Source organism: Heterodontus francisci, chromosome 14 (genome assembly GCF_036365525.1).
Source record: "Heterodontus francisci isolate sHetFra1 chromosome 14, sHetFra1.hap1, whole genome shotgun sequence".
Lineage (NCBI taxonomy): Eukaryota > Metazoa > Chordata > Chondrichthyes > Heterodontiformes > Heterodontidae > Heterodontus > Heterodontus francisci.
The window spans coordinates 109,943,555-109,970,794 of NC_090384.1; the positions used below are offsets into that span (position 1 = coordinate 109,943,555).

The following is a 27,240-nucleotide window of genomic DNA, read 5'->3' on the forward strand; positions in this document are numbered from 1 at the left end:
TCCCCAACAAGTCCTGTGGGTTTACCTCGCAATATTCCAGCACTCTGAACGAAGATGATTTGTTTTGTTGCAATGATAACACTTTGTCTTGCGTACCTCACTTCTACCCACAGCACCTTCCTTTCTGACCTGAGGAGGTGATCCTGGGGCATTCCAGCTGTTCCTTCTTGTCCCCGGCTACTCGCCTTCCTTTTCACTCTCCCACTTTCTATCCTTCTCGGGTTTATGGGGGTGACGGACACAAAGTTTTGGCTTATTCACAAGCTCAAAATCATCAGCATCTCTGCTGCTTGCCCAGCTTTCAAACTTTCAGGTTATCTAAATGAGTTCTCACTACTGAAGGAATGGAGTTTTTAAACTCTTCTAAGAGAATCAATTCTCAAAGGTTCTCATATGTGGTTTCCATCTTTAATACCCGCATCCAACGGTCAAAATTCATTTGCTTCACCCTCTCAAATTCTACATAAGTCTGCCCAGTCAATCTCCGGAGGTTCTGAAACATCTGATGGTAAGCTTCAGGGATTAACTGATGCACAGAGAGAATAGCATTTTTTGCCATCTCATTATCTGCTGAAGCCTCTTCAGAAAGCATGGCATAAACTTCATGAGCTCTGCCTACCAGTCTGCACTGCATGAGCAATGTCCAGCTTTCCTTCAGCCATTTCATCTGTGTGGCTATTTTTCAAAAGATTTGAAAAATGCCTCGACGTCCCTTTCCTTGATCTTAGGAAGAGCTTGAATAAATGTAAACAACTTTTCGCTGGGTCCTGAGCTGAATTCAGATTCTTCCTGATCCAAATTTTCCCTGCATTTAAGACTACCTCTGTCTCTTTTAGCTCTGACTAGCTCTGTCTGTTTTAGCCTAAATTCCCTCTCTTTTTCACTTTCTGTCTGAAATGCTCTCTCTTTCTCCAATCTTCAAGTTTTCTTATTGCTATTGCTATTGCTTTTTCTATTGCCTGCTGAAGCTCCAGTTTTTTTCATTCTTACTGAATCCTAGCCAATTCCACTGCATCACTCTTGGACTTATGACCTCCTTGTCTCTCATCTTCTTCTAATTCCAGATGTTCGGCTATTAGGTTAATTATCTCTGCTTTTTTGGCACCTGATTTCAATTCAAATTCCAATTTTGCTGCCAATTCTTTTAGTTTGTTCTTAGTTAAAGTTATCAAGTTAGTGAGGGATACTTTCTGCTTTCCACAAAAACTCTGCTGCAACTGATAACGCCATTACAATGGTATAGACTGTACCTTATTATACAAGAATCCCGGTTCCTTTTTTCGTAATTGCCGTTAGATTTGGATCCCAACAATTGAGTTTCCAATTGATATGATCCTAGAGGTGAGAGCAATTAACACGATGCCAGCTGCAAGACCCCAATTTGTTATCTCAGAAACGAGCAAATATGATTCCAAACACGAGGCCCTCCAAATTAGTCTGATTCTGATCCCAAATGCGAGCCACCTAATTAAAATGTGATTCGACTGCAGACGAGCCCCTAATTAAAATATACTCATTCTGATCGCAGTGAGAGCAACGCACTGTCAATTCAGTCCCGTCGCTCCACAGGTCACATCATATTTCTTTACGCTTTCCAAATCAAAGAAAGTAGCTGCCGAATTGAAAACAATCTAGTCAACGCCGAATGAGGCGAAATAAAACCAGGATCTTTAGATATCAAAAAACCCCAATAAAGTCTTTGCAGATTACGCTTCCTGACGAATGTTCTTCTGATACAACACAGTCAAAGTTCACTTGCAGTCTTCCAAGGTGAGTTTGGCAGTTGTAGTATTAGACACTCTTTTTTCCCAGCAATGGACACAGCAGATCAATAATTTATGAGAGAATAAAACCCTTTTTTAAAATTTCTTTAAGGATTTAATCTGGCTTGAAGTTTTTAGAACCAGAAACTACCCAGGGTTTAAATTGACGTAGAGAGAGCGCCCCCATTTCCTTCACATGCTGGATCAGTCTGTTAACTGTGTGTCTCCGCTAACCAGTTTCAAAGTCAAAATGGACACATTGCAGCCCTGTTCTCCCTCTCTGTGTGGTTGCAATGCACTTTGGCTTACAGTCTCTGGAGCTTGCTGCCTGAATGATCTTTTACAGCCTTAAAGGCACAATATTTCCCGAGGAGAAAAAAAAAGAGCCGTGACCACAGAAGGAGAGAGAGATAGACACAGAGAGGGGGGGAGAGATAGACACAGAGAGGGGGGGAGAGATAGACACAGAGAGGGGGGGAGAGATAGACACAGAGGGGGGGAGAGATAGGCACAGAGAAGGGGGAGAGATAGACACAGAGAGGGGGGGAGAGATAGACACAGAGGGGGGGAGAGATAGACACAGAGGGGGGGAGAGATAGGCACAGAGAAGGGGGAGAGATAGACACAGAGAGGGGGGGAGAGATAGACACGGGGGGGGGAGAGATAGACACAGAGAGGGGGGAGAGATAGACACGGGGGGGGGAGAGATAGACACGGGGGGGGGGAGAGATAGACACGGGGGGGGGAGGGATAGACACAGAGAGGGGGGGCAGAGATAGGCACAGAGAGGGGGGAGAGATAGACACAGAGAGGGGGGAGAGATAGGCACAGAGAGGGGGGGAGAGATAGACACAGAGAGGGGGGGAGTGATAGACACAGAGGGGGGGAGAGATAGACACAGAGAGGGGGGGAGAGATAGACACAGAGAGGGGGGGAGAGATAGGCACAGAAAGGGGGGGAGAGATAGACACAGAGAGGGGGGGAGATAGACATAGGGGGGGGAGAGATAGACACGGGGGGGGGGAGAGATAGACACGGGGGGGGAGAGATAGACACAGAGAGGGGGGGGGAGAGATAGGCACAGAGATGGGGGGAGAGATAGGCACAGAGAGGGGGGGGAGAGATAGGCACAGAGAGGGGGGGAGAGATAGGCACGGGGGGGGGGGAGAGATAGGCACAGAGAGGGGGGGAGAGATAGGCACAGAGAGGGGGGGGAGAGATAGGCACAGAGAGGTGGGGGAGAGATAGGCACAGAGAGGTGGGGGAGAGATAGGCACAGAGGTGGGGGAGAGATAGGCCCAGAGAGTGGGGGGGAAGAGATAGGCACAGAGAGGGGGGGGAGAGAGATAGGCACAGAGAGGGGGGGGAGAGAGATAGGCACAGAGAGGGGGGGGGGGGGAGAGATAGGCACAGAGGGGGGGGGAGAGATAGGCACAGAGAGGGGGGAGAGATAGGCACAGAGAGTGGGGGGGAGAGACAGGCACAGTGGGGGGGGGGGGAAGAGATAGACACAGAGAGGGGGAGGGAAAGAGAAAGGCACAGGGAGGGGGGGAAAGAGAAAGGCACGGGGGGTGGGGGGGAAAGAGAAAGGCACAGAGAGGGGGGAAAGAGATAGGCATGGGGGGAGAGAGAGAGCTGGGGGAAAGAGATAGACACAGAGAGGGGGGAAAGAGATAGGCATGGGGGGTGAGAGAGAGAGAGGGGGAGAGAAAGGCACGGGGGGGAATAGAAAGGCACAGAGAGGGGGGAAGAGATAGGCATGGGGGGGTTGAGAAGAGAGAGAGGGGGGAGAGAGATAGACACAGAGAGGGGGAAGAGAAAGGCACAGGGAGGGGGGAAAGAGATAGGCATGGGGGGGGGAAGAGAGAGAGGGGGCAGAGAGATAGGCACAGAGAAGGGAGAGAGTGTTGAATTTTTTGGGGAAGTAACAAGGAGCATTGATGAGGGTAGTGCAGTGGATGTGGTCTACATGGATTTTAATAAGGCATTTGACAAGGTCCCACATGGCAGACTGGTCAGCAAAATGAAAGTCCATGGGATACAGGGGAATGTGGCAGGTTGGATCCAAAATTGGCTCAGGGCCAGGAAACAAAGGGTAATAGTCGACGGATGCTTTTGCAAATGGAAAGCGGTTTCCAGTGGCATTCCACAGGGCTCAGTGTTGGGACCCTTGCTGTTTGTGGTTATATATTAACGATTTGGACTTAAATGTGGGGGGCATGATAGGGAAATTTGCTGATGACGCAAAAATTGGCTGTGCAGTTGATATTGAAGAGGATAGCTGTAGACTCCAGAATGATATCAATGGTTTGGTTGAGTGGGCGGAAAAGTAGCAAATGGAATTCAATCCAGAGAAGTGTCAGGTAATGCATTTGGGGAGGGCAAACAAAGCAAGGCATAGCATACAAGGCAACGGGCCAAGTGCTGGAAAATGGGATTAGCATAATTAGGTGCTTGATGGCTGGTACAGACACGATGGGCCGAAGGGCCTGTTTCTGTGCTGTATAACTCTATGACTGTATAACTATGAGGCAATACACAATAAACGCGAGGATATTGAGAGGGGTAGAAGAAGTGAGAGACCTTGGAGTGAATGTCCACAGGTCCCTGAAGGTGGCAGGACAGGTAGATAGAGTGGTGAAGAAGGCATGTGGAATGCTTTCCTTTATTGGCCGACGTATAGAATTCAAAAGCAGGATGTAATGTTGGAACTGTATAAAACGCTGGTTAGGACACAGCTGGAGTATTGTGTACAGTTCTGGTCTCCACATTACAGGAAGAACAAAATTGCTCTGGAGAGAGTACAGAGGAGATTTACAAGAATGTTGCTCGAAAATTGCAGCTATGAGAAAGATTGGATAGGCTAGGGTTGTTTTCCTTAGAACAGAGGAGGCTGAGGGGTGTCTTAATTGAGGTGTACAAAATTATGAGGGGCCTAGACAGAGTAGACAGGAAGGACCTGTTTCCCCTAGTGGAGAGGTCAATTACAAGGGGGCACAGATTTAAGGTGATTGGTAGAAGGATTAGAGGGGACATGAGGAAAAACTTTTCACCCAGAGGGTGGTGGGTGTCTGGAATTAACTGCCTGGATCGGTGGTGGAGGCAGAAACCCTCAACTCATTTAAAAGGTACCTGGACATGCGCCTGAGGTGCTGTAACCGGCAAGGCTACAGACCAGGTGCTGGAAGGTGGGATTAGATTGGGCAGCTAGATTTTTAGCCGGCGCAGACACAATAGGCTGAATGGCCTCTTTCTGTGTTGTAACTATTCTATGGTTCTATGGGAGAGGGGAGAGAGATAGACATAGAGAGGGGAGAAAAAGAGAGAAATGGGGAAGAGAGATATAGACATAGAGAGGGGGAGAGAGAGCCAAAGCCCCGATATCTATCTCGAACAGAATTTACCCTTAATACTTATTGAAATGGTGTCCAACATAGTGATCAGAAAGTAAGTTAATACATTATTCTTCTCATTTAAAGCTTGTGCACAAAAATGGACATTAGTTGTTGTTTTGATTAATGATCAGATAAATTTCTAATGCCTTGATCTTTCTGAAATTTTCTCACCGACCCCCTATGTAGGACAAAAATTGTAATGTGGGCCCCCCCCACACGAAAAGGTTGGACACCCCTGATATAGATCTCATTGATTGGCAGAACAGGCTCAAAGGGCTGAATGGCCTCGTCTTGTTCCTATGGTCCCAGGAGGTGAGCGTCACTGGCCAGGCCAGCATTTATTGCCCATCCCTAATTGCCCTTAAGAAGGTGGTGGTGAGCTGCCTTCTTGAACCGCTGCAGTCCATGTGGGGTAGGTACACCCACAGTGCTGTTAGGAAGGGAGTTCCAGGATTTTGACCCAGCGACAGTGAAGGAACGGCAATATAGTTCCAAGTCAGGATGGTGTGTGACTTGGAGGGGAACTTGCAGGTGGTGGTGTTCCCATACATCTGCTGCACTTGTCCTTCTAGGTGGAAATGGTTGTGGGTTTGGAAGGTGCTGTCGAAGGAGGGGTGGTGAGTTGCTGCAGTGCATCTTGCAGATGGTACACACTGCTGCCACGTCGCTGGTGGAGGGAGTGAATGGGGTAGAGAGACCTTTTCAATGCACTATTTTGTTCTTTACTCTCAGACTCCAGGACCCGGTGCATATAAAGTCACCGATCCCAATTTATACAAGTACAAACCACCTCAGTTCAGTATAATTGGTCGGAACCAGCTGCCCAGCGATTCAACAAGGAAACCAGGGCCTGGGAGTCACAGTCCAGAGAAGGTAATAAACATGAATGCTGTGCGTTTGTTGCTCATCCATTCAGCATGCTTGCCTTCATCGGTCGGGGCATAAAGTATAAAAATTGGCAAGTCGTTGCAGCTGTACAGAACTTTAGTTAGGCCACACTTAGAATATTGCGTGCAGTTCTGGACACCACACTACCAGAAGGACATGGAGGCTTTGGAGAGGGTACAGAAGAGGTTTACCAGGATGTTGCCTGGTCTGGAGGGCATTAGCTATGAGGAGAGGTTGAATGAACTCAGATTGTTTTTACTGGAACGACGGAGGTGGAGGGCTGACATGATAGAGGTTTAGAAAGTTATGAGCGGCATGGACAGAGTGGATAGTCAGAAGCTTTTTCCCAGGGTGGAAGAGTCAGTTACTAGGGGACATAGGTTTAAGGTGAGAGGGGCAAAGTTTAGAGGGGATGTGCGAGGCAAGTTCTTTACACAGAGGGTGGTGAGTGCCTGGAACTTGCTGCCAGGGGAGGTGGTGGAAGCAGGTACGATAGCGACGTTTAGAGACATCTTGACAAATATATGAATAGGAAGGGAATAGAGGGATACGGACCCCGGAAGTGCAGAAGGTGTTAGTTTAGGCAGGCATCAAGATCGGCGCAGGCTTGGAGGGCCGAATGGCCTGTTCCTGTGCTGTACTGTTCTTTGTTCTATCCAAAACTCTACTGCTTGTGTTCTTAGCTGCACCAGGTCTCATTCACCTTTCACCCCTGAGCTTGCTGAACTATATTGGTGTGGCAACGCCTCGGTTTAAATTTCTTATGCTTGTTTTCAAAATCCCTCCACTGCCTTGCCCCTCCCTATCTCTGTAATCTCCTCCAGCCCCACAACCCTCCCTATCTCTGTAATCTCCACCAGCCCAACAACCCTCCCTATCTCTGTAACCTCCACCAGCCCCAACAACCCTCCCTATCTCTGTAATCTTCTCCAGCCCAACAACCCTCACTATCTCTGTAATCTCCACCAGCCCAACAACCCTCCCTATCTCTGTAATCTCCACCAGTCCCACAACCCTCCCTATCTCTGTAATCTCCTCCAGCCTCACAACCCTCCGGAATCTCTGTAATATCCTCCAGTCCCACAACCCTCCCTATCTCTGTAACCTCCACCAGCCCACCAACCCTCCCTATCTCTGTAATCTCCACCAGTCCCACAACCCTCCCTATCTCTGTAACCTCCACCAGCCCAACAACCCTCCCTATCTCTGTAATCTCCTCCAGTCCCACAACCCTCCCTATCTCTGTAATCTCCTCCAGCCTCACAACCCTCCGGAATCTCTGTAACCTCCTCCAGCCGCACAACCCTCCGGAATCTCTGTAATGTCCTCCAGCCCCACAACCCTCCCTATCTCTGTAATCTCTACCAGCCTCAAAACCCTCCCTATCTCTGTAGCCTCCTCCAGCCCCACAACCCTCCGGAATCTCTGTAATCTCCTCCAGTCCCACAACCCTCCCTATCTCTGTAACCTCCTCCAGCCCCAGAACCCTCCGGAATCTCTGTAATCTCCTCCAGTCCCACAACCCTCCGGAATCTCTGTAATCTCCTCCAGCCCCACAATCCTCCGGAATCTCTGTAATCTCCTCCAGTCCCACAACCCTCCCTATCTCTGTAATCTCCACCAGCCTCACAACCCTCCCTATTTCTGTAATCTCCACCAGCCTCACAACCCTCCCTATCTCTGTAATCTCCTCCAGCCTCACAACCCTTCCTTTCTCTGCAATCTCCACCAGCCTCACAACCCTCCCTATCTCTGTAATCTCCTCCAGCCCCACAACCCTCCCTATCTCTGTAATCTCCTCCAGCCCCACAACCCTCCTGAATCTCTGTAATCTCCTCCAGTCCCACAACCCTCCCTATCTCTGTCATCTCCACCAGCCTCACGACCCTCCTGAATCTCTGTAACCCCCTCCAGTCCCAGAACCCTCCGGAATCTCTGTAATCTCCTCCAGCCCCACAACCCTCCGGAATCTCTGTAATCTCCTCCAGCCCCACAACCCTCCCTATCTCTGTAATCTCCACCAGCCTCACAACCCTCCCTATATCTGTAATCTCCACCAGCCCCACAACCCTCCCTATATCTGTAATCTCCACCAGCCCCACAACCCTCCCTATCTCTGTAATCTCCTCCAGCCCCACAACCCTCCCTATCTCTGTGATCTCCACCAGCCTCACAACCCTCCCTATATCTGTAATCTCCACCAGCCCCACAACCCTCCGTATCTCTGTAATCTCCTCCAGCCCCACAACCCTCCGGAATCTCTGTAATCTCCTCCAGCCCCACTACCCTCCCTATCTCTGTAACCTCCTCCAGTCCCAGAACCCTCCGGAATCTCTGTAATCTCCTCCAGCCCCACAACCCTCCCTATCTCTGTAATCTCCTCCAGCCCCACAACCCTCCCTATCTCTGTGATCTCCACCAGCCTCACAACCCTCCCTATCTCTGTAACCTCCTCCAGTCCCAGAACCCTCCGGAATCTCTGTAATCTCCTCCAGCCCCACAACCCTCCCTATCTCTGTAATCTCCTCCAGCCCCACAACCCTCCCTATCTCTGTGATCTCCACCAGCCTCACAACCCTCCCTATCTCTGTAATCTCCTCCAGCCCCACAACCCTCCCTATCTCTGTGATCTCCACCAGCCTCACAACCCTCCGGAATCTCTGTAATCTCCTCCAGCCCCACAACCCTCCAGAATTTCTGCCCTCCTCCAATTCTGGCCTCTGGCGCATCCCCCGATTCCCATCGCTCCACTATTGATAGCCGTGCTTTCAGCTGCTTGGGCCCCAAGCTCTGGAATTCCCTCCCTAAACCTCTCCACCTCTCTCTCTCCTCCTTTAAGATGCTCCTTAAAACCAATCTCATTGACCATTCCTGTCCCCATATCTACTTATGTTTTATTCGATAATGTTCCTGAGAAATCTCTTTGGATGTTTTACTCATTTAAAGACACTGAAATCAATGACAGTTTTTAATTACTGATGGTAACGAGTTCAAGATTCAGTCCCTTTGTTAATTAGGATAAGTTTCAATTCAGTTGTGATGAGAAAATAACAATTAGCAGAAACAACTAAAATACAGGAGCTGTGATGAATTCTAACAGTCATGGGAGTTTTAAAAAATCAATCCATAATTAGTAGCAACAAGAAACAGTTTTTGTTGCAGAATCAAATTGGTAATTTGCTCTTCAGCCAATCCACATTCAGTCCACACGAACCGCAGAGAATCTGCCTCATTCATCCTGCACCAATCTGGTGAAAATAAAATGCAATTAAACAACAATCCTTTGACACAAGGTGAAAATGTAGAACAATAGACAGCGCAGGAGTATGAAGTAGTAAGCCATTAGCTGGAGTTCGAGTGAGATGGAATGCAATAAGTCTAATTAGGTTTACTGTGCATGTATGTGAACACACAGAGTATCAGTGGTTGGGAAACTATTGGAAAAGATTCTGAGGGACAGGATTAATCTCCACTTGGAGAGGCAGGGATTAATCAGGGATAGTCAGTATGGTTTTGTCAGGGGGAGATCATGTCTAACAAATTTGATTGAATTTTTTGAGGAGATGACGAGATGTGTAGATGAGGGTAAAGTAGTTGATGTAGTCTACATGGACTTCAGTAAGGCTTTTGATAAAGTCCCACATGGGAGATTGGTTAAGAAGGTAAGAGCCCATGGGATTCAAAACTGGCTTAGTGGCAGGAGGCAGAGGGTAATGGTCGAGGGTTGTTTTTGCGAGTGGAAGCCTGTGACCAGTGGTGTACCACAGGGATCGGTGCTGGAACCCTTGCTGTTTGTATTGTACATTAATGATTTAGACGTGAATATAGGAGGTATGATCAGTAAGTTCATAGAAGACACGAAAATTGGTGGTGTCGTAAATAGTGAGGAGGAAAGCCTTAGATTACAGGACGATACAGATGGGCTGGTAAAATGGGCAGAGCAGTGCCAAATGGAATTTAATCCTGAGAAGTGTGAGGTGATGCATTTTGGGAGGATTAACAAGGCAAGGGAATATACAACGGATGGTAGGACCCTAGGAAGTACAGAGGGTCAGAGGGACCTTGGTGTACTTGTCCATAGATCACTGAAGGCAGCAGCACAGGTAAATAAGGTGGTTAGGAAGGCATATGGGATACTTGCCTTTATTAGCTGAGGCACAGAATATAAGAGCAGGGAGGTTATGATGGAGCTGTATAAAATGCTAGTTAGGTCACAGCTGGAGTACTGTGTACAGTTCTGGTCACCACACTATAGGAAGGATGTGATTGCACTGGAGAGGGTGCAGAGGAGATTCACCAGGATGTTGCCTGGGCTGGAGCATTTCAGCTATGAAGAGAGACTGAAAAGGCTAGGGTTGTTTTCCTTAGAGCAGAGAAGGCTGAGGGGGGATCTGATTGAGGTATACAAGATTATGAGGGGCATAGATAGGGTAGATAGGAAGAAAATTTCTCCCTTAGCGGAGGGTTCACTAACCAGGGGGCATAGATTTAAGGTAAGGGGCAGGAGGTTTAGAGGGGATTTGAGGAAAACAATTTTCACCCAGAAGGTGGTTGGAATCTGGAACACACTGCCTGAAGAGGTGGTGGAGGCAGGAACCCTCACAACATTTAAGAAGTATTTAGATGAGCACTTGAAACGCCATAGCATACAAGGCTACAGGCCAAGTGCTGGAAAATGGGATTAGAATAGATAGGCTTGATGGCCAGCGCGGACATGGTGGGCCGAAGGGCCTGTTTCTGTCCTGTAAAACTCTCTGACTCTATGATAAGTAAGGTTGGTGAGCTGCAGGTGCACATCATCATTATTATTTAGACTGTGTTCATTCATTGTAGGATATATCCTGCCTCATACCTTTCCCTTTGATCTTTATTCCTTGCTGTTCTTGCCCATGTGGTTCTGAGATGTGATATTTTGCCATCTCTCCATCTTCTTCTCGGTCTCCCCCTTCTTTTTCCAGTTCTTGGCTGCCACTCCATTAGCCTTTTTGTCCACCTGTTATTTCTTCGAGCAACATGCCCAGCGCATCTCTATTTAGCTTCTTTTATTTTCTGAATGATGTCCTTAACTCCAGTTTTCTGGTGTATTTCATTATGCCTGACTTTTATGTGATTGTGGGGCGGATTCAGTGGAACCGCTATCTTGGTTTGGCGGGAGAGAAGGGGACGGGGAGAGCGGAGGAGTCGGGGAGAGTGAGAGAGACCTATCTACTGGGGTTTTACTGAATATTAATAGGGGATTCATTGGGTATTAACCAGGGTTTTTTAATGGGTTTTATTGAGCATTAACTGGGGTATTAACAGAGGTTTTTTTGACTGGGTAGTAACAGGAGATTTATTGGTTATTACTAGAGAAATTACTGGGTATTAACTGGGGATTGGCCAGTGGGATCCTTGTCCAGGGTAACATAGTGTCTTGCTGCTATTGTGGTGTTAAATCATGCTATATGGTGAGTCAGTACAGCCAGCAAACGCCTCCACCGAGCCCCAGGCAGTGGCAAACCAGCGGGCTCAGGCTGGTGGCAGGCTTGATGGAGGAAAAGCCATCAAAGGAGTTGACTTCTGCAGAATAAGTCGACAGCATCCACAAAAACTGGTGTCTTAGGGGAAGGGCATCGTCATGACCAGACACTAAGGATAAGGCAACACCAACAGAAACCTCTACTGATAACATGTCTTGCCAGTGCATCAGTATATGGCGGAAACCATTCACACAATGGAAGACAAGAAAAGGCCGTAAAGCCCATGGCCAAAATGGGTACCATACAGGCGGATAGCCACAGACCAGGCTTAAAAAAGTACAGGACTGGGTACTAAATATTCCTGGGTACAAGGTGTTCCAGGAAAGATAGGGAAGGAATAAAAGGAGGAGCAATGGCTGTATTGATTAACGAGAAGATTACAATGCTAGAGGGGGTCAAAGACAGAATCTATTTGATTAGAGTTAGGAAATAATAGAGGTACCGTTACACAACTGGGTGTAGACTACAGGCCTCCAACTAGTGGGAAAGATATAGAGGAACAAATTTGCAAGGAAATTACAGAGAGGTGCAAAATCTAAAGAGTCGTTATAATGGGGACTTTATTTATCCTAATATAGACTGGGATAGTAATAGTGTAAAGGGTAGAGAGGGGGAAGAGTTTCTGAAGTGTGTTCAGGAGAATTTTCTACGTCACTATGTTTCCGGACCAACGAGGAAGGAGGCATTGCTGGTTCTGGGAATGAGGTGGGCCAAATGGATCAAGTGTCAGTAGGAGAACATTTAGGGAACAGGGATCATTGTATCATAACAACAACAACTTATATTTATATAGTGCCTTTAATGTAATAAAATATTCCAAAGCTCTTCACTTTCTAAAACTAAATATGACACTGAGCCAAAAAAGGAGATATTAGGGCAGATGACCAAAAACTTGGTCAATGAGATTGGTTTTAAGTGTCTTAAAGGAGGAAAGTGAGGGAGAGAGGTGTAGGGAGGGTATTCCAGAGCTTAGGGCCTAGGCAACTGAAGGCTCGGCCATCAATGGTGGAGTGATTAAAATCAGGGATTCACAAGAGGCCAGAATTAGAGGAGCGCAGAAATCTTGGAGTGTTGTGGGGGTGGAGGAGATTACAGATATAGGGAGGGGCAAAAGGCAATGGAGGGATTTGAAAACAAGGATGAGAATTTTTAAATCAAGACATTGCTTGACTGGGAGCCAGTGTAGGTCAGTGAGCACAGGGGTGATAGGGAAACATGACTTGGTGCGAGATCAGACACAGACAGCAGTTTTGGATGACCTCAAGTTTAGTAGAGTGGAGAGTAGAATGTGGGAGACACCAGGAGTGTGTTGGAATAGTCAAGTCTTGAGGTAATGACGGCATGAATGAGGGTTTCAACAGCAGATATAATTACATTAGAAGCAGTTCAGAGAAGTTTCAGTTGACTGATTCCTGGGATGAAGGGGTTATCTTATGAGGAAAGGTTGGGCCTGTATCCATTGGAGTTTAGAAGAATGAGAAGTGTTCTTAATGAAACATATAAGATCCTGAGGGGACTTGACAGGGTGGATGCTGAGAGGATGTATCCCCTATGGGAGAGACTAGAACTAGGGGACACAGTTTTAAAATATGGGGTCCCCAATTTAAGACAGATTTTAGGAGAATTTTTTTCTCTGAGGTGTAATTCTCTTCCCCAGAGAGCAGTGGAGGCAGGGACATTGATTATTTTAAGGCTGAGTTAGATAGATTCTTGATTGACAAGGGAGACAAAGGTTATAGGGACTAGACAAGAACGTATTGAGGCCACAATCAGATCAACCATGATCTTATCAAATGGTGGAGCAGGCTTGAGGGGCCGAATGGCCTACTCCTGCTCCTAATTCATATGTTCGTATGTAGATGAGCTGAGATGGGGCAGAGTCAGGCGATGCTATGAAGTAAAGGCCTGCTACCCGACCCGAACCTGATGGGACCCAAAGACGTGTCGAGTTCGGGTCGGGTCAGGTCACACTTCCGGGTCCGGCACTTGGGCTGGATCAGACACACTATTACCACCTCAGCTAAGTGACTCTAATGTTAATTTACTTTTTGGACTTTAAAGGTGTTTTTTTTTAACAGTTATTTTATGCTTGTACAGGTCAGGAACAAAGTAAAAAAACAGAAGGTAGGTTAGCGGGTTGGGTCAGGTCGAGCACAGGAAAAAATGGAAGGACTCGGGTTGGGCTCGGGGTCGGATGGGGTTCTGTCGGGCTCGGGGCAGGCCTCATTTGCAGATCCGAGCAGGCCTTTACTATGAAGGTGAAAATAGGCGGTCTTAGTGATGGCATGAATGTGAGGTCATAAACTCATCTCGGGGTCAAATGTGACACCAAGGTTACAAACAGACTGGCTTAATCTCAGACTGTTGCCAGGGAGAGGGATGGACTCAGTTGCTAGGGAATGGAGTTTGGAGCAGGGACTGAAAACAATGGCTTCAGTCTTCCCAATTTTTAATTGGAGGAAATTTCTGCTCATCCAGTACTGGATCAGCAGTCAGATAATTCAGCAACAGTGGCAAAAGGTTTAAGTTAGCTCTGTAAAGGACAAAGAGCAATCCAGAATAAAGTTAATTAATTCAGAGAGGGCCAGTTTCAGTGGGATCTGGCCCAGGTAAATTGAAATCAAAGATTGGCTGGCAAAACTGTAATAGAACAATGGGTTGCCGCTACAGATGAAATAGGGGGAAAGGAAAGACAAACAAGGCCTGAGCTCCCTGGATGATGAAACAGATAGAGAAGTTTCAAAATAAGGCGTCTCCGTTTTAAGACCGAGATGAGGAAGAATTTCTTCTCTCAGAGGGTTATTAATCTCTGGAATTCTCTTCCCCAGAGAGCAGTGAAGGCTGGGTCATTGAATATATTCAAGGCTGAGTTTGATTTTTGATCTACGAGGGAGTCGAGGGTTATTGGAGTTCAGAATAACCCTCTGAGAGAAGAAATTCTTCCTCATCTCGGTCTTAAAACGGAGACGCCTTATTTTGAAACTTCTCTCTCTGTTTCATCATCCAGGGAGCTCAGGCCTTGTTTGTCTTTCCTTTCCCCCTATTTCATCTGGCGGCACAGGGCACAGTGGCGCAGTGGTTAGCACTGCAGCCTCACAGCTCCAAGGACCCGGGTTCGATTCCGGGTACTGCCTGTGTGGAGTTTGCAAGTTCTCCCTGTGTCTGCGTGGGTTTTCTCCGGGTGCTCCGGTTTCCTCCCACAAGCCAAAAGACTTGCAGGTTGATAGGTAAATTGGCCATTATAAATTGTCACTAGTATAGGTAGGTGGTAGGGAAATATAGGGACAGGTGGGGATGTTTGGTAGGAATATGGGATTAGTGTAGGATTAGTATAAATGGGTGGTTGATGTTCGGCACAGACTCGGTGGGCCGAAGGGCCTGTTTCAGTGCTGTATCTCTAATCTAATCAGGTCACAATCAAATCAGCCATGATCTTATTGAATGGCCGAGCAGGTTTGAGTGGCCTTGTGATCTTATAAGTAAGATAAAGCAAAAAAAAGTTGCATTTGACAGATGTCAGGTTGATAATACAAGTGAGAACCAGGCTGAATATAGAAAGTTCAGAGGGGAAGTGAGAGAAGTATGAGACTGGCATCTAAAGTAAGAGGAAATCTAGAAGTCTTCTCGAGGCATATAAATAGTAAAAGGGCAGTAAAGGGTGCAGTGGGGGCCATTAGGGACCAAAAAGGGGATTTACACAAGGAGGCAGAGGGCTGAGGTACTAAATAAGTACTGTGCATCTGTCTTTATCAAGGAGGAAGATTCTGCCAAAGTCATAGTGAAAGATACTGAAAGCTGAGATACTGGATGAGTTAAAAATTGATAAGGAGGAGGTATTTAAAGGCTAGCTATACTTCAAGCTGATAATCACCAGAACCAGATCAGAAGGATACTGAGGGAAGTAAGGGTGGAAATTGCAGAAGCACTGGCTATAATCTTCCAATCCTCCTTAGATACAGGGACAGTGCCAGAGGAGAGTTGCAAATGTTACACACCCTTGTTCAAAAAACGATGTAAAGATAAGCCCAGCAACTACAGGCCAGTCAGTTTAACCTCAGTGGTGGGAAACTTCTAGAAACAACAATCTGGGACAAAATTAACAATCACTAGGACAAATCTGGATTAATTAAGGAAAGCCAGCATGGATTTAAGGGAAAAACATAGTTAACTAATTTGATTGGGTTTTTGATGAGGTAACAGAGAGGGTTGATGAGGGTAATGTGGTTGATGTGGTGTATGTGGATTCCAAGAGGCATTTGATAAAGTGCCACATAACAGGCTTGTCAGAATAATTAAAGCCCATGCAATAAAAGGGACAGTGGCAGCATGGATACAAAATTGGCTGAATGACAGGAAACAGAGAGTAGTGGTGAATGGTTATTTTTCAGACTGGAGGAATGTAAATAGTGGGGTTCCCGAGGGGTCGGTGTTGGGACCCCTGCTTTTCTTGATCTATATTAATGACCTAGACTTGGGTGTGCAGGACACAATTTCAAAATTTGTAGATGACACAAAACGTGGAAGTATTGTGAACTGTGAGGAGGATAGTGATAGAATTCAAGAGGTGCAATGGGCTGATGAAATTTAATGCAGAGGAGTGTGAAGTGATACTTTTGGTAGGAAGAACGAGGAGAGGGCAATATAAAATAAAGGATACAATTCTAAAGGAGATGCAGGAGCAGAGGGACCTGGGGGTATATGTTCACAAATCATTGAAGGTGACAGGGGAGGTTGAGAAAGCAGTTAATAAGGCATGGGGGACCCTGGGCTTTATAAATAGAGGCAAAGATTACAAAAACAAGGAACTTATGATTAACATTTATAAAACACTGGTTCAGCCTGAACTGGAAAATTATGTCTAACTTTGGGCACCACACCTTAAGAAGGATGTGAAGGCACTACAGAGGTGAAGAAAAGATTTGAGAATGGTTCAAGGGATGAGGAACTTCAGTTACGTGGACAGATAGGAGAAACTAGGACTTAGAGAAGAGAAGGTTGAGGGGAAATTTGATAGAGGTGTTCAAAATCATGAGGGGCTTGGACAGAGCAGACAGGGAGACACTGTTCCCAATGGTGAAAGGATCGAGAACCTGAAGGCACAGATTTAAGGTGAATGGCAAAAGAAGCAGAGATGACCTGAGGAAAAACCTTTTTACACAGCGAGTGGTTAGGATCTGAAATGCACTGCCTGAGAACGTGGTGGAGGCAGATTTAATCATGGCTTTCAAAACAGAATTGGACAATTACCTGAAGAGAGAACATTTGCAGGACTACAGGAAAAAGGCCGGAGAGTGGTGCAAGCTGAGCTAGCATGGACACCATGGGCTGAATGGCCTCTTTCTGCACTGTAACTATTCTATGATTCTCCGATTCTAAGGGAACATAGATTTAAGGTAAGGGGCAGGAGGTTTAGAAGGGATTTGAGGAAGAATTTTTTCACCCAGAGGGTGGTTGGAATCTGGAACACACGGCCTGAAGAGGTGGTCGAGGCAGGAACACTCACGACATTCAGGAAGTATTTAGATAAGCACTTGAAAGGCCATAGCATACAAGGCTACGGGCCAAGTGTGGTGAAATGGGATTAGTGAGGATGGGTGCTTGATGGTCAGCACAGGCTGGTCAGGACATGTTGGGCCGAAGGGCCTGTTTCTGTGCTGTAAAACTCTATGAGTTGCCACAATTCTAAGCATTTAAAGGGAATAGGCCAACACTTACTACTATCAGCAAATAACTGCCTCGCCTCCTGGGGTCTGGGAGTTGTGGGTTCAAGTCCCACTCCAGAAACCTAAGCCTATCATCCAGGCTGACACTTCCAGTGCTGCACTGAGGCCCTGTCTACCCTCTCCGATGAATGTGAAATATCCCATTACTATTAGAAGAGCAGGGGAGTTCCCTGGTGTCCCGGGCCAATATGTATCCCTCAACTAACATCACTAAAAACAGCTTATCTGCTCATTATGTCATTGCTGTTTGTGGGATCCTGCTGTGCATAAATCGGATGCCATACGTCCTACATTATAACACTCACTATACTTCAAAAATATTTCACTGGCTGTAAAGTGCTTTCAGACGTCTTGATGTTGTAAAAGATGATATATAAATGCAAGTTTTTTGCCTGAAAGCGACTAGCCTGAAAGTAGCCTAGGAACAGACATTGTGGGCTGAAATTTCTGGGCCCCCAGAGACAGGTTTGGAACTGGGGGGAGCCATAGAATTGTGATGGGATGCGAGTGGGGGGTGGCAGAGGGCCCGTCGTCTTCCCATCACACCACACTTTTGTTGGGGTTGGGATCGGCCAAAGATGGCCTTCCCTCCCAGAGGCCAATTGAGGCCCTTAAGTGTCCTATTAACGGCCTCTTCCTGCTACCACTGAGATTTGACCAGCATCGGGGGTGGTGGGGATCGAGGTGTGTGTGTGTGTGTGTATCTGCCACATAGGGAGGTTGCCCAGGCTTGGGGGTGGGAAGCCTCCCACCGTGGGCAATCTGTGGCCCATGGAGGGCCCCCACTGGGAAACTCCCCACCTATGTGAACCCCCCCCTGCTTGTGCACTAAACACCCACTCTCCCCACCTGCCTCCTGCCAGGGCCTGCTGGATTTGCCCCAGCAGCCCCCTTCGCTTACTTGGGGTCCAGGTCTCCAGTTCTGCGAGCCCTACTGACGATCTTCAATTGGTTGTCAGCGTAATTCTTAGCACACTGTGGATTATTTAGCAAATGTTGTCCAATTGCGGAATCACATCTCATGTTAGACACTGTTTTGAGTTTTGCAAGCACGGGCTGGTTGGATACAGCCTGTACCTTGCCTGTTGCGAACAGCAGAAGGGACATGCTGTTTGATATGATCCACCAGTCTGTGGGACGTACAGCCTATATACCTAGCATCACACTGGCACTGAAATTCATATATCACATTACTCATTTCTTTGATAGGCAGGATGTCTTTTTGGCTTGACAGCAGCATCCTATTAGAGGCAAACACCACACATGCTAAATAATCCTCAGTGTGCTAAGAGTTACGCTGACAATCAATTTAAGATTGTCAGTTGGGCTCGTAGTGTGGCACATTTGTGCATACTGGAAGCAACATTTATTAATACACAGGGCCCTTTCTTTGCAGACAGAAAGAACATGTACACACATTGTGTCTGCTTCAGCTAAACAAAATAAGTAGCAGCCATTCGCTGGTTCATTCCTCAGGGCAATGCCTTGACCAATCAGAGTCAAGCTGCCTGGTTTAAGTTTCAAACAAAGCTTGGCAGTTAACTGTCAGTCACCGTAAACTGGTGCATTCTCCATGGCAACACTTCTACCAATCAGAGTTAACTTGCCAACTAATCAGCACTCTCTTCTCATGCAATGTAAATTGTTGTTTTCCCTTCCATTGGTTATTCTTGTGGATCATCCTAATGAGTGCAAGATGAAAAGCTTTGACAAGGTGACTCTATTTTCAGCAATATAAAAAAAGCAGTGGTCCCAGCAATAGGCCTTGGGGAGCACCACTGTCTACCATCCTCCAGTCTGAAAAACAACCATTTACCATGATTTGCTGTTCTCTCTCCTTCAGCCAATTTTTTTACCCAGTTGGACACTGACCCTCCTGTTCCATAAACCTCAATTTTGTTAATCAGCCCTTCATGTGGTACTTTGTCAAATACTTTCTTAAAATCCATATCAACAACATCTACCACATTTGCTTCATCAACTTCTAGAGAAATTAAGTTACAAAATTAGGCCAAGTTTATAAAACTCAGAATTAGAAAACACCTGTGGTTGTAGAATTGCATTCCACCATTGGTTAAAACTGGTTAAATGCTGTCGTTATCACACCTGTGGTTTGGGGGTTATCTTCTGTGATCCCATTCCTTTTCCCATGGCCCCAGGTATAATTTATGGGGTCTGCAAAAGGGGAGAGGAAGAGGAATAGAAATCAATTTTTAAAACTCTCATCAGAAACTAAATTTAAAATAGTTAGAAATAATGGTCTGAAGCATCGTCTGCTACACTCAAGCCATGTCTGATCAGAAGTGACCAGTTCAGCTGGAGATTTTAAACTTCCAACTATTTACACTTTCCATACAATTAACAATATCTTATTTGATGTGAGGACTGAATGCTGGACAGAGAGTGGGGAAGGGAGTATGGCATTCAGTAGTGTGTGTGCACAGACTGCTTCCCTACACAGGCTACCTACCAAATAAACTCTACATTTATAAAGGGGTGAGGGAGGTATGTGAGGAAGATAAGCAATAGCCACAGACCAGTTGGGCAGAATGGTTTGTTTTTGTGCTGTATATTCTGTGTAAAAGACTAATTTGAGATACATTGAATTGTTTTAAGAGAATTGTGGAGAATTGTTATCTTAATTCACTTTACAATCTGAGGACAGGTTTGTATAAAAAAGATTGTTCTAATTTAAATATTCTTATTGTAGTTATTATCTAGAATGAAACTAATTACAAATACGAAATGCTTGTTTTACTTGCCTGAAATTGATCACAATGCCCGTCTTTCACCTCACACAGGTTGTAGTAAATCGTAATATTGCTCCTGCTTTCTCCTTTGGCATCAGGCATTCTGAGTACCTGGCACCAGTAATCGTCGATGCTGTATAACATCACAACTCCTCGTTACTTAGAAAATGTTTTACACCTTGTATACCATCTGCCATATTCTGATACAAATTCCTTTCCTTTGAAAATTTTCTGAATCAGTTTAAGAAGTTACTGTACTTGCTGCTTATGTTTCAAACTTTCTGTGGAGACCCTCCCAGATGATGTTATTTTTAACCGAAAACAGCTACCAGGTGATGGGCTCTGTGTGTGCGATTCCCCCACACGGTGATGGGATGTGGGTCTGTGTCTGCGATTCCCCCACACGGTGATGGGACGCGGGTCAGTGTCTGCGATTCCCCCACACGGTGATGGGACGCGGGTCTGTGTCTGCGATTCCCCCACACGGTGATGGGATGCGGGTCTGTGTCAGGGATTCCCGCACACGGTGCTGGGGCACAGGGCTGTGTCTGCGATTCCCCCATACGGTGATGGGACGCGGGTCTGTGTCTGCGATTCTCCCACACGGTGATGGGATGCGGGTCTGTGTCAGGGATTCCCGCACACGGTGCTGGGGCACAGGGCTGTGTCTGCGATTCCCCCATACGGTGATGGGACGCGGATCTGTGTCTGCGATTCTCCCACACGGTGACGGGACGCGGGTCTGTGTCAGGGATTCCCCCACACGGTGACAGGACGTGGGTCTGTGTCAGGGATTCCCCCACACGGTGACGGGACGTGGGTCTGTGTCAGGGATTCCCCCACACGGTGACAGGACGCCGGTCTGTGTCAGGGATTCCCCCACACGGTGATGGGACATGGGTCTGTGTGTGCGATTCCGCCACACGGTGACGGGACGCGGGTCTGTGTCAGGGATTCCCCCACACGGTGATGGGACGTGGGTCTGTGTCAGGGATTCCCCCACACGGTGACGGGACGTGGGTCTGTGTCAGGGATTCCCCCACACGGTGACAGGACGCGGGTCTGTGTCAGGGATTTCCCCACACGGTGATAGGACGCGGGTCTGTGTCAGGGATTCCCCCACACGGTGATGGGATGCGGGTCTGTGTCAGGGATTCCCCCACACGGTGATGGGACGCGGGTCTGTGTGTGCGATTCCCCCACACGGTGATGGGACGCGGGTCTGTGTCAGGGATTTCCCCACACGGTGATGGGACGTGGGTCTGTGTCAGGGATTCCCCCACACGGTGATGGGACGTGGGTCTGTGTCAGGGATTCCCCCACACGGTGATGGGACGTGGGTCTGTGTGTGCGATTCCCCCACACGGTGACGGGACGTGGGTCTGTGTCAGGGATTCCCCCACACGGTGACGGGACGCGGGTCTGTGTCAGGGAGTCCCCCACACGGTGACGGGACGCGGGTCTGTGTCAGGGATTCCCCCACACGGTCATGGGACGCGGGTCTGTGTCAGGGATTCCCCCACACGGTGATGGGACGCGGGTCTGTGTGTGCGATTCCCCCACACGGTCATGGGACGCGGGTCTGTGTCAGGGATTCCCCCACACGGTCATGGGACGCGGGTCTGTGTCAGGGATTCCCCCACACGGTCATGGGACGCGGGTCTGTGTCAGGGATTCCTCCACACGGTGAAGGGACGTGGGTCTGTGTCAGGGATTCCCCCACACGGTGACAGGACGCCGGTCTGTGTTAGGGATTCCCCCACACGGTGACGGGACGCGGGTCTGTGTCAGGGATTCCCCCACACGGTGATGGGACGCGGGTCTGTGTCAGGGATTCCCCCACACGGTGATGGGACGCGGGTCTGTGTCAGGGATTCCCCCACACGGTGACGGGACGCCGGTCTGTGTCAGGGATTCCCCAACACGGTGACGGGACGCCGGTCTGTGTCAGGGATTCCCCCACACGGTGACGGGACGCGGGTCTGTGTCAGGGATTCCCCCACACGGTGACAGGACGCCGGTCTGTGTCAGGGATTCCCCAACACGGTGACAGGACGCCGGTCTGTGTTAGGGATTCCCCCACATGGTGACGGGACGCGGGTCTGTGTGTGCGATTCCGCCACACGGTGACGGGACGCGGGTCTGTGTCAGGGATTCCCCCACACGGTGATGGGACGTGGGTCTGTGTCAGGGATTCCCCCACACGGTGACGGGACGTGGGTCTGTGTCAGGGATTCCCCCACACGGTGACGGGACGCGGGTCTGTGTCAGGGATTCCCCCACACGGTGACGGGACGCCGGTCTGTGTCAGGGATTTCCCCACACGGTGATGGGACGCGGGTCTGTGTCAGGGATTCCCCCACACGGTGATGGGATGCGGGTCTGTGTCAGGGATTCCCCCACACGGTGATGGGACGCGGTCTGTGTGTGCGATTCCCCCACACGGTGATGGGAAACGGGTCTGTGTCAGGGATTTCCCCACACGGTGATGGGACGTGGGTCTGTGTCAGGGATTCCCCCACACGGTGATGGGACGTGGGTCTGTGTCAGGGATTCCCCCACACGGTGATGGGACGTGGGCCTGTGTGTGCGATTCCCCCACACGGTGATGGGAAACGGGTCTGTGTCAGGGATTTCCCCACACGGTGATGGGACGTGGGTCTGTGTCAGGGATTCCCCCACACGGTGATGGGACGTGGGTCTGTGTCAGGGATTCCCCCACACGGTGACGGGACGCGGGTCTGTGTCAGGGATTCCCCCACACGGTGACGGGACGCGGGTCTGTGTCAGGGATTCCCCCACACGGTCATGGGACGCGGGTCTGTGTCAGGGATTCCCCCACACGGTGATGGGACGCGGGTCTGTGTGTGCGATTCCCCCACACGGTGATGGGACGCGGGTCTGTGTCAGGGATTCCCCCACACGGTGAAGGGACGTGGGTCTGTGTCAGGGATTCCCCCACACGGTGACAGGACGCCGGTCTGTGTTAGGGATTCCCCCACATGGTGACGGGACGCGGGTCTGTGTCAGGGATTCCCCCACACGGTGATGGGACGCGGGTCTGTGTCAGGGATTCCCCCACACGGTGATGGGACGTGGGTCTGTGTCAGGGATTCCCCCACACGGTGACAGGACGCCGGTCTGTGTCAGGGATTCCCCCACATGGTGAAGGGACGCGGGTCTGTGTCAGGGATTCCCCCACACAGTGATGAGACGCGGATCTGTGTGTGCGATTCCCCCACACGGTGATGGGACGCGGGTCTGTGTCAGGGATTCCCCCACACGGTGACGGGACGTGGGTCTGTGTCAGGGATTCCCCCACACGGTGACGGGACGCGGGTCTGTGTCAGGGATTCCCCCACACGGTGACGGGACGCGGGTCTGTGTCAGGGATTTGCCCACACGGTAATGGGACGCGGGTCTGTGTCAGGGATTCCCCCACACGGTGAAGGGACGCGGGTCTGTGTCAGGGATTCCCCCACACAGTGATGAGACGCGGATCTGTGTGTGCGATTCCCCCACACGGTGATGGGATGCGGGTCTGTGTCAGGGATTCCCCCACACGGTGATGGGACGTGGGTCTGTGTCAGGGATTCCCCCACACGGTGATGGGACGTGGGTCTGTGTCAGGGATTCCCCCACACGGTGATGGGACGTGGGTCTGTGTGTGCGATTCCCCCACACGGTGACGGGACGTGGGTCTATGTCAGGGATTCCCCCACACGGTGACGGGACGCGGGTCTGTGTCAGGGATTCCCCCACACGGTGACGGGATGCGGGTCTGTGTCAGGGATTCCCCCACACGGTGATGGGACGCGGGTCTGTGTCAGGGATTCCCCTACACGGTGACGGGACGTGGGTCTGTGTGTGCGATTCCCCCACACGGTGACGGGACGTGGGTCTGTGTGTGCGATTCCCCCACACGGTGATGGGACGTGGGTCTGTGTCAGGGATTCCCCCACACGGTGACAGGACGTGGGTCTGTGTGTGCGATTCCCCCGCACGGTGACGGGTCGTGGGTCTGTGTCAGGGATTCCCCCACACGGTGACGGGACGCGGGTCTGTGTCAGGGATTCCCCCACACGGTGACGGGATGCGGGTCTGTGTGTGCGATTCCCCCACACGGTGAAGGGACGTGGGTCTGTGTGTGCGATTCCCCCACACGGTGACGGGACGTGGGTCTGTGTCAGGGATTCCCCCACACGGTGACGGGACGCGGGTCTGTGTCAGGGATTCCCCCACACGGTGATGGGACGTGGGTCTGTGTCAGGGATTCCCCCACACAGTGATGGGACGTGGGTCTGTGTGTGCGATTCCCCCACACGGTGACGGGACGTGGGTCTGTGTCAGGGATTCCCCCACACGGTGACGGGACGCGGGTCTGTGTCAGGGATTCCCCCACACGGTGACGGGACGCGGGTCTGTGTCAGGGATTCCCCCACACGGTGACGGGACGCGGGTCTGTGTCAGGGATTCCCCCACACGGTGACGGGACGCGGGTCTGTGTCAGGGATTCCCCCACACGGTGACGGGACGCGGGTCTGTGTGTGCGATTCCCCCACACGGTGACGGGACGCGGGTCTGTGTCAGGGATTCCCCCACACGGTGACGGGACGTGGGTCTGTGTCAGGGATTCCCCCACACGGTGACGGGACGTGGGTCTGTGTCAGGGATGTCCCCACACGGTGACGGGACGTGGGTCTGTGTCAGGGATTCCCCCACACGGTGACGGGACGCGGGTCTGTGTCAGGGATTCCCCCACACGGTGACGGGACGCGGGTCTGTGTCAGGGATTCCCCCATACGGTGACGGGACGCGGGTCTCCTTCTATGATCCAACACTTTTCATCTCTTAATCTCAGTAATGCCCCTGTGTTGCAAAGTGCGGTCAGGCACTTCCTCATGGGAGGAGAAAATGAATGGTCGGACCAATAGCTGCATGAAATTGGGTTAACCTTTCAGGTCTATGATCTTACGCCAAAAGTAATCGACCTGAAACATTAACTGTTTTTCTCTCCACGGATGCTGAGTGTTTCCAGCATTTTCTGTTTGTATTTCAGACTTCCAGCAGCCACAGAATTTTGCTTTGCTGGCTGCATTAAATTGTCAGATTTTAAAATCTCCTAATACTAGCTGTGTGGAAGTCAGAATTAGTCTGTTTCCTTCTTCTTGAGCGCAAGTAAACACATTTGAAATAAAGTTCTATTCTGTTTAAGCTGCAATGTATTGGGTTGCAAATGTAAAATTAAACCCCTGTGTTAAAGGAATAGTTTAATTGTAATATCTTGAAATGTTGAATAAACCATTTATTAAGATATTTTCTGTCTCATTTATTGTGACTTTTTGTGTGTTTTTGAAGATTTTTCTAAGGCTAAGGATCTATCGGAAATATTTCCAGCAGTGTTATGTAAATTATCCCCAAGTAGAAAATCTGATGAAGGCAGCATTACAAAAGCAGAACGATTACTTTGCACAGTAGTGATGGGTATCGCAAGGCTCTGCTCGATAACAGAGTCCAACCCACTCGCTACAAAGACAACGTTTTGGCTCTGGCTGCCATTGGCATTCCAGAGTCTCGTAGCTACAGTGTTGATATAACTAGTCCAGTTAAACTTCTGGTTAATGGTGACCGCAGCCCAGATCCTGCTGTACCTGTCTTGGAGAAGTTACAAATGAAGCTGAGCAGGTTTTAGGAAACACCAAGCAGGGACTGATAGAGGGGTGACTAGAAGATTTGTCAAAAGGAGGGGTTTTAAGAAGGCTTTGAAAAGGTGAATAGAGCAGCTGAGAGCTATAGGGGAAGAATTCCACAGCATAAAAGTTTATAAAGTTATGTCACCAATATTGGGATGGGGCAGGGTGGCGATATTTACAGAACTCAAAAGTCAAAGGAATGGATCACTCAGTAACCCTTCTCAGACTGGAGGAGATTATGTCGAGTTCAGGTGGTGCGAGGGATTGGAGATCATTTTAATTTAACAGGCTGGAAAATTAATATTGGTCAGGGAGAATATTGGAGGGAAAGATGAACAAGAGGACTTGAAAACATGGAAGAGTGTTTGGGCCAGATGACGTTTTCTAGAGGGCGAAGTCTGGGTGATGAGCATGAGAACAGGAACAGGAGCAGCAGTAGGCCATTCAGCCCCTCAAGTCTGCTCCATCAATCAGTAAGGGAGGCGGTGGCGTACTGGTATTGTCACTGGACTAGTAACCCAGAGACCCAGGGTATTTCTCTGGGGACATGGGTTCGAATCCCACCACAGCAGAAGGTAGAATTTGAATTCAATTAATAAATGTGGAATTAAAAGCTAGTCTAATGATGGCCATGAAACCATTGTCGATTGTTGTAAAAACCCATCCGGTTCACTAATGTCCTTTAGGGAAGGAAATCTGCTGTCCTTACCTGGTCTGGCCTACATGTGACTCCAGACCCACAGCAATGTGGTTGACTCTTACATGCCCTCGAAATGGTCTAGCAAGACACTCAGTTCTAGGACAATTAGGGATGGGCAATAAATGCTGGCCTGGCCTGCAACGCCCACATCCCATGAAAGAATTAAAAAAAAAATCATGGCTGATCTGATTGTGGCCTTAACTTCACTTTCCTGCCGGCCCACACCCCTTCCCCCACTTCCCCTCCACCCCTCCACCATAACCCCTGACTCCCTTGCAGATCAAAAATCTGTCTAGCTCAGCCTTGCAGATTTTCAATGACCCAGCCTCCACTGCTCTCTGGGGTAGAGAATTCCAGAGATTATTACCCCTCAGTGAGAAGGAATTCCTCTTCATCTCCGTCTTAAATGAGAGGCCGCTTCTTCTGACACTGTGTCCCCGAGTTCTAGATTTCCCACACGAGAGGAAATATCAGCATCTACCCTGTCAAGCCCCCTCGCAATCTTTTTTCAATAAAATCACCTCATTCTTCTAAACTCCAATGAGTATAGGCCCAACCTGCTCAACCTTTCCTCATAAAACAACCCCTTCATTCCAGGAATCAGCCTAGCGAACCTTCTCTGAACTTTTTTTTTATTTCCAAAATATACATTATTCATAAAAATTTGTAAAAAATACATTACCAAACAATTTCAAAAAGCACCAAGTCAAAAATTACAAACATTGCAAAGGAGATCAGTTTCCTTCAATACAATCATGAGTTGCCTCACAACACTTCCATTTCATTTGTCGTGCCAGATTCATTTTTAC

General features: G+C 48.9%; 1 protein-coding gene across 2 annotated transcripts in view; it reads left to right on the forward strand.

Moving 5' to 3' along the window:
• The window catches only part of LOC137377220 (ciliary microtubule associated protein 1A-like), a 68,395-nt gene extending 43,100 nt beyond the window's left edge, over positions 1-25,295 (forward strand). The window contains exons 6-7 of one of the 2 annotated variants that reach the window (XM_068046758.1): positions 5,891-6,031; positions 20,090-25,295. In XM_068046758.1, the coding sequence (XP_067902859.1) occupies positions 5,891-6,031; positions 20,090-20,179 (231 nt within the window). In that variant the 3' untranslated portion in view covers positions 20,180-25,295. The remainder of the gene's footprint in view (positions 1-5,890; positions 6,032-20,089) is intronic. The other variant, XM_068046759.1, reaches the window with a different exon arrangement.
• The last annotated feature ends 1,945 nt before the right edge of the window (positions 25,296-27,240 follow it).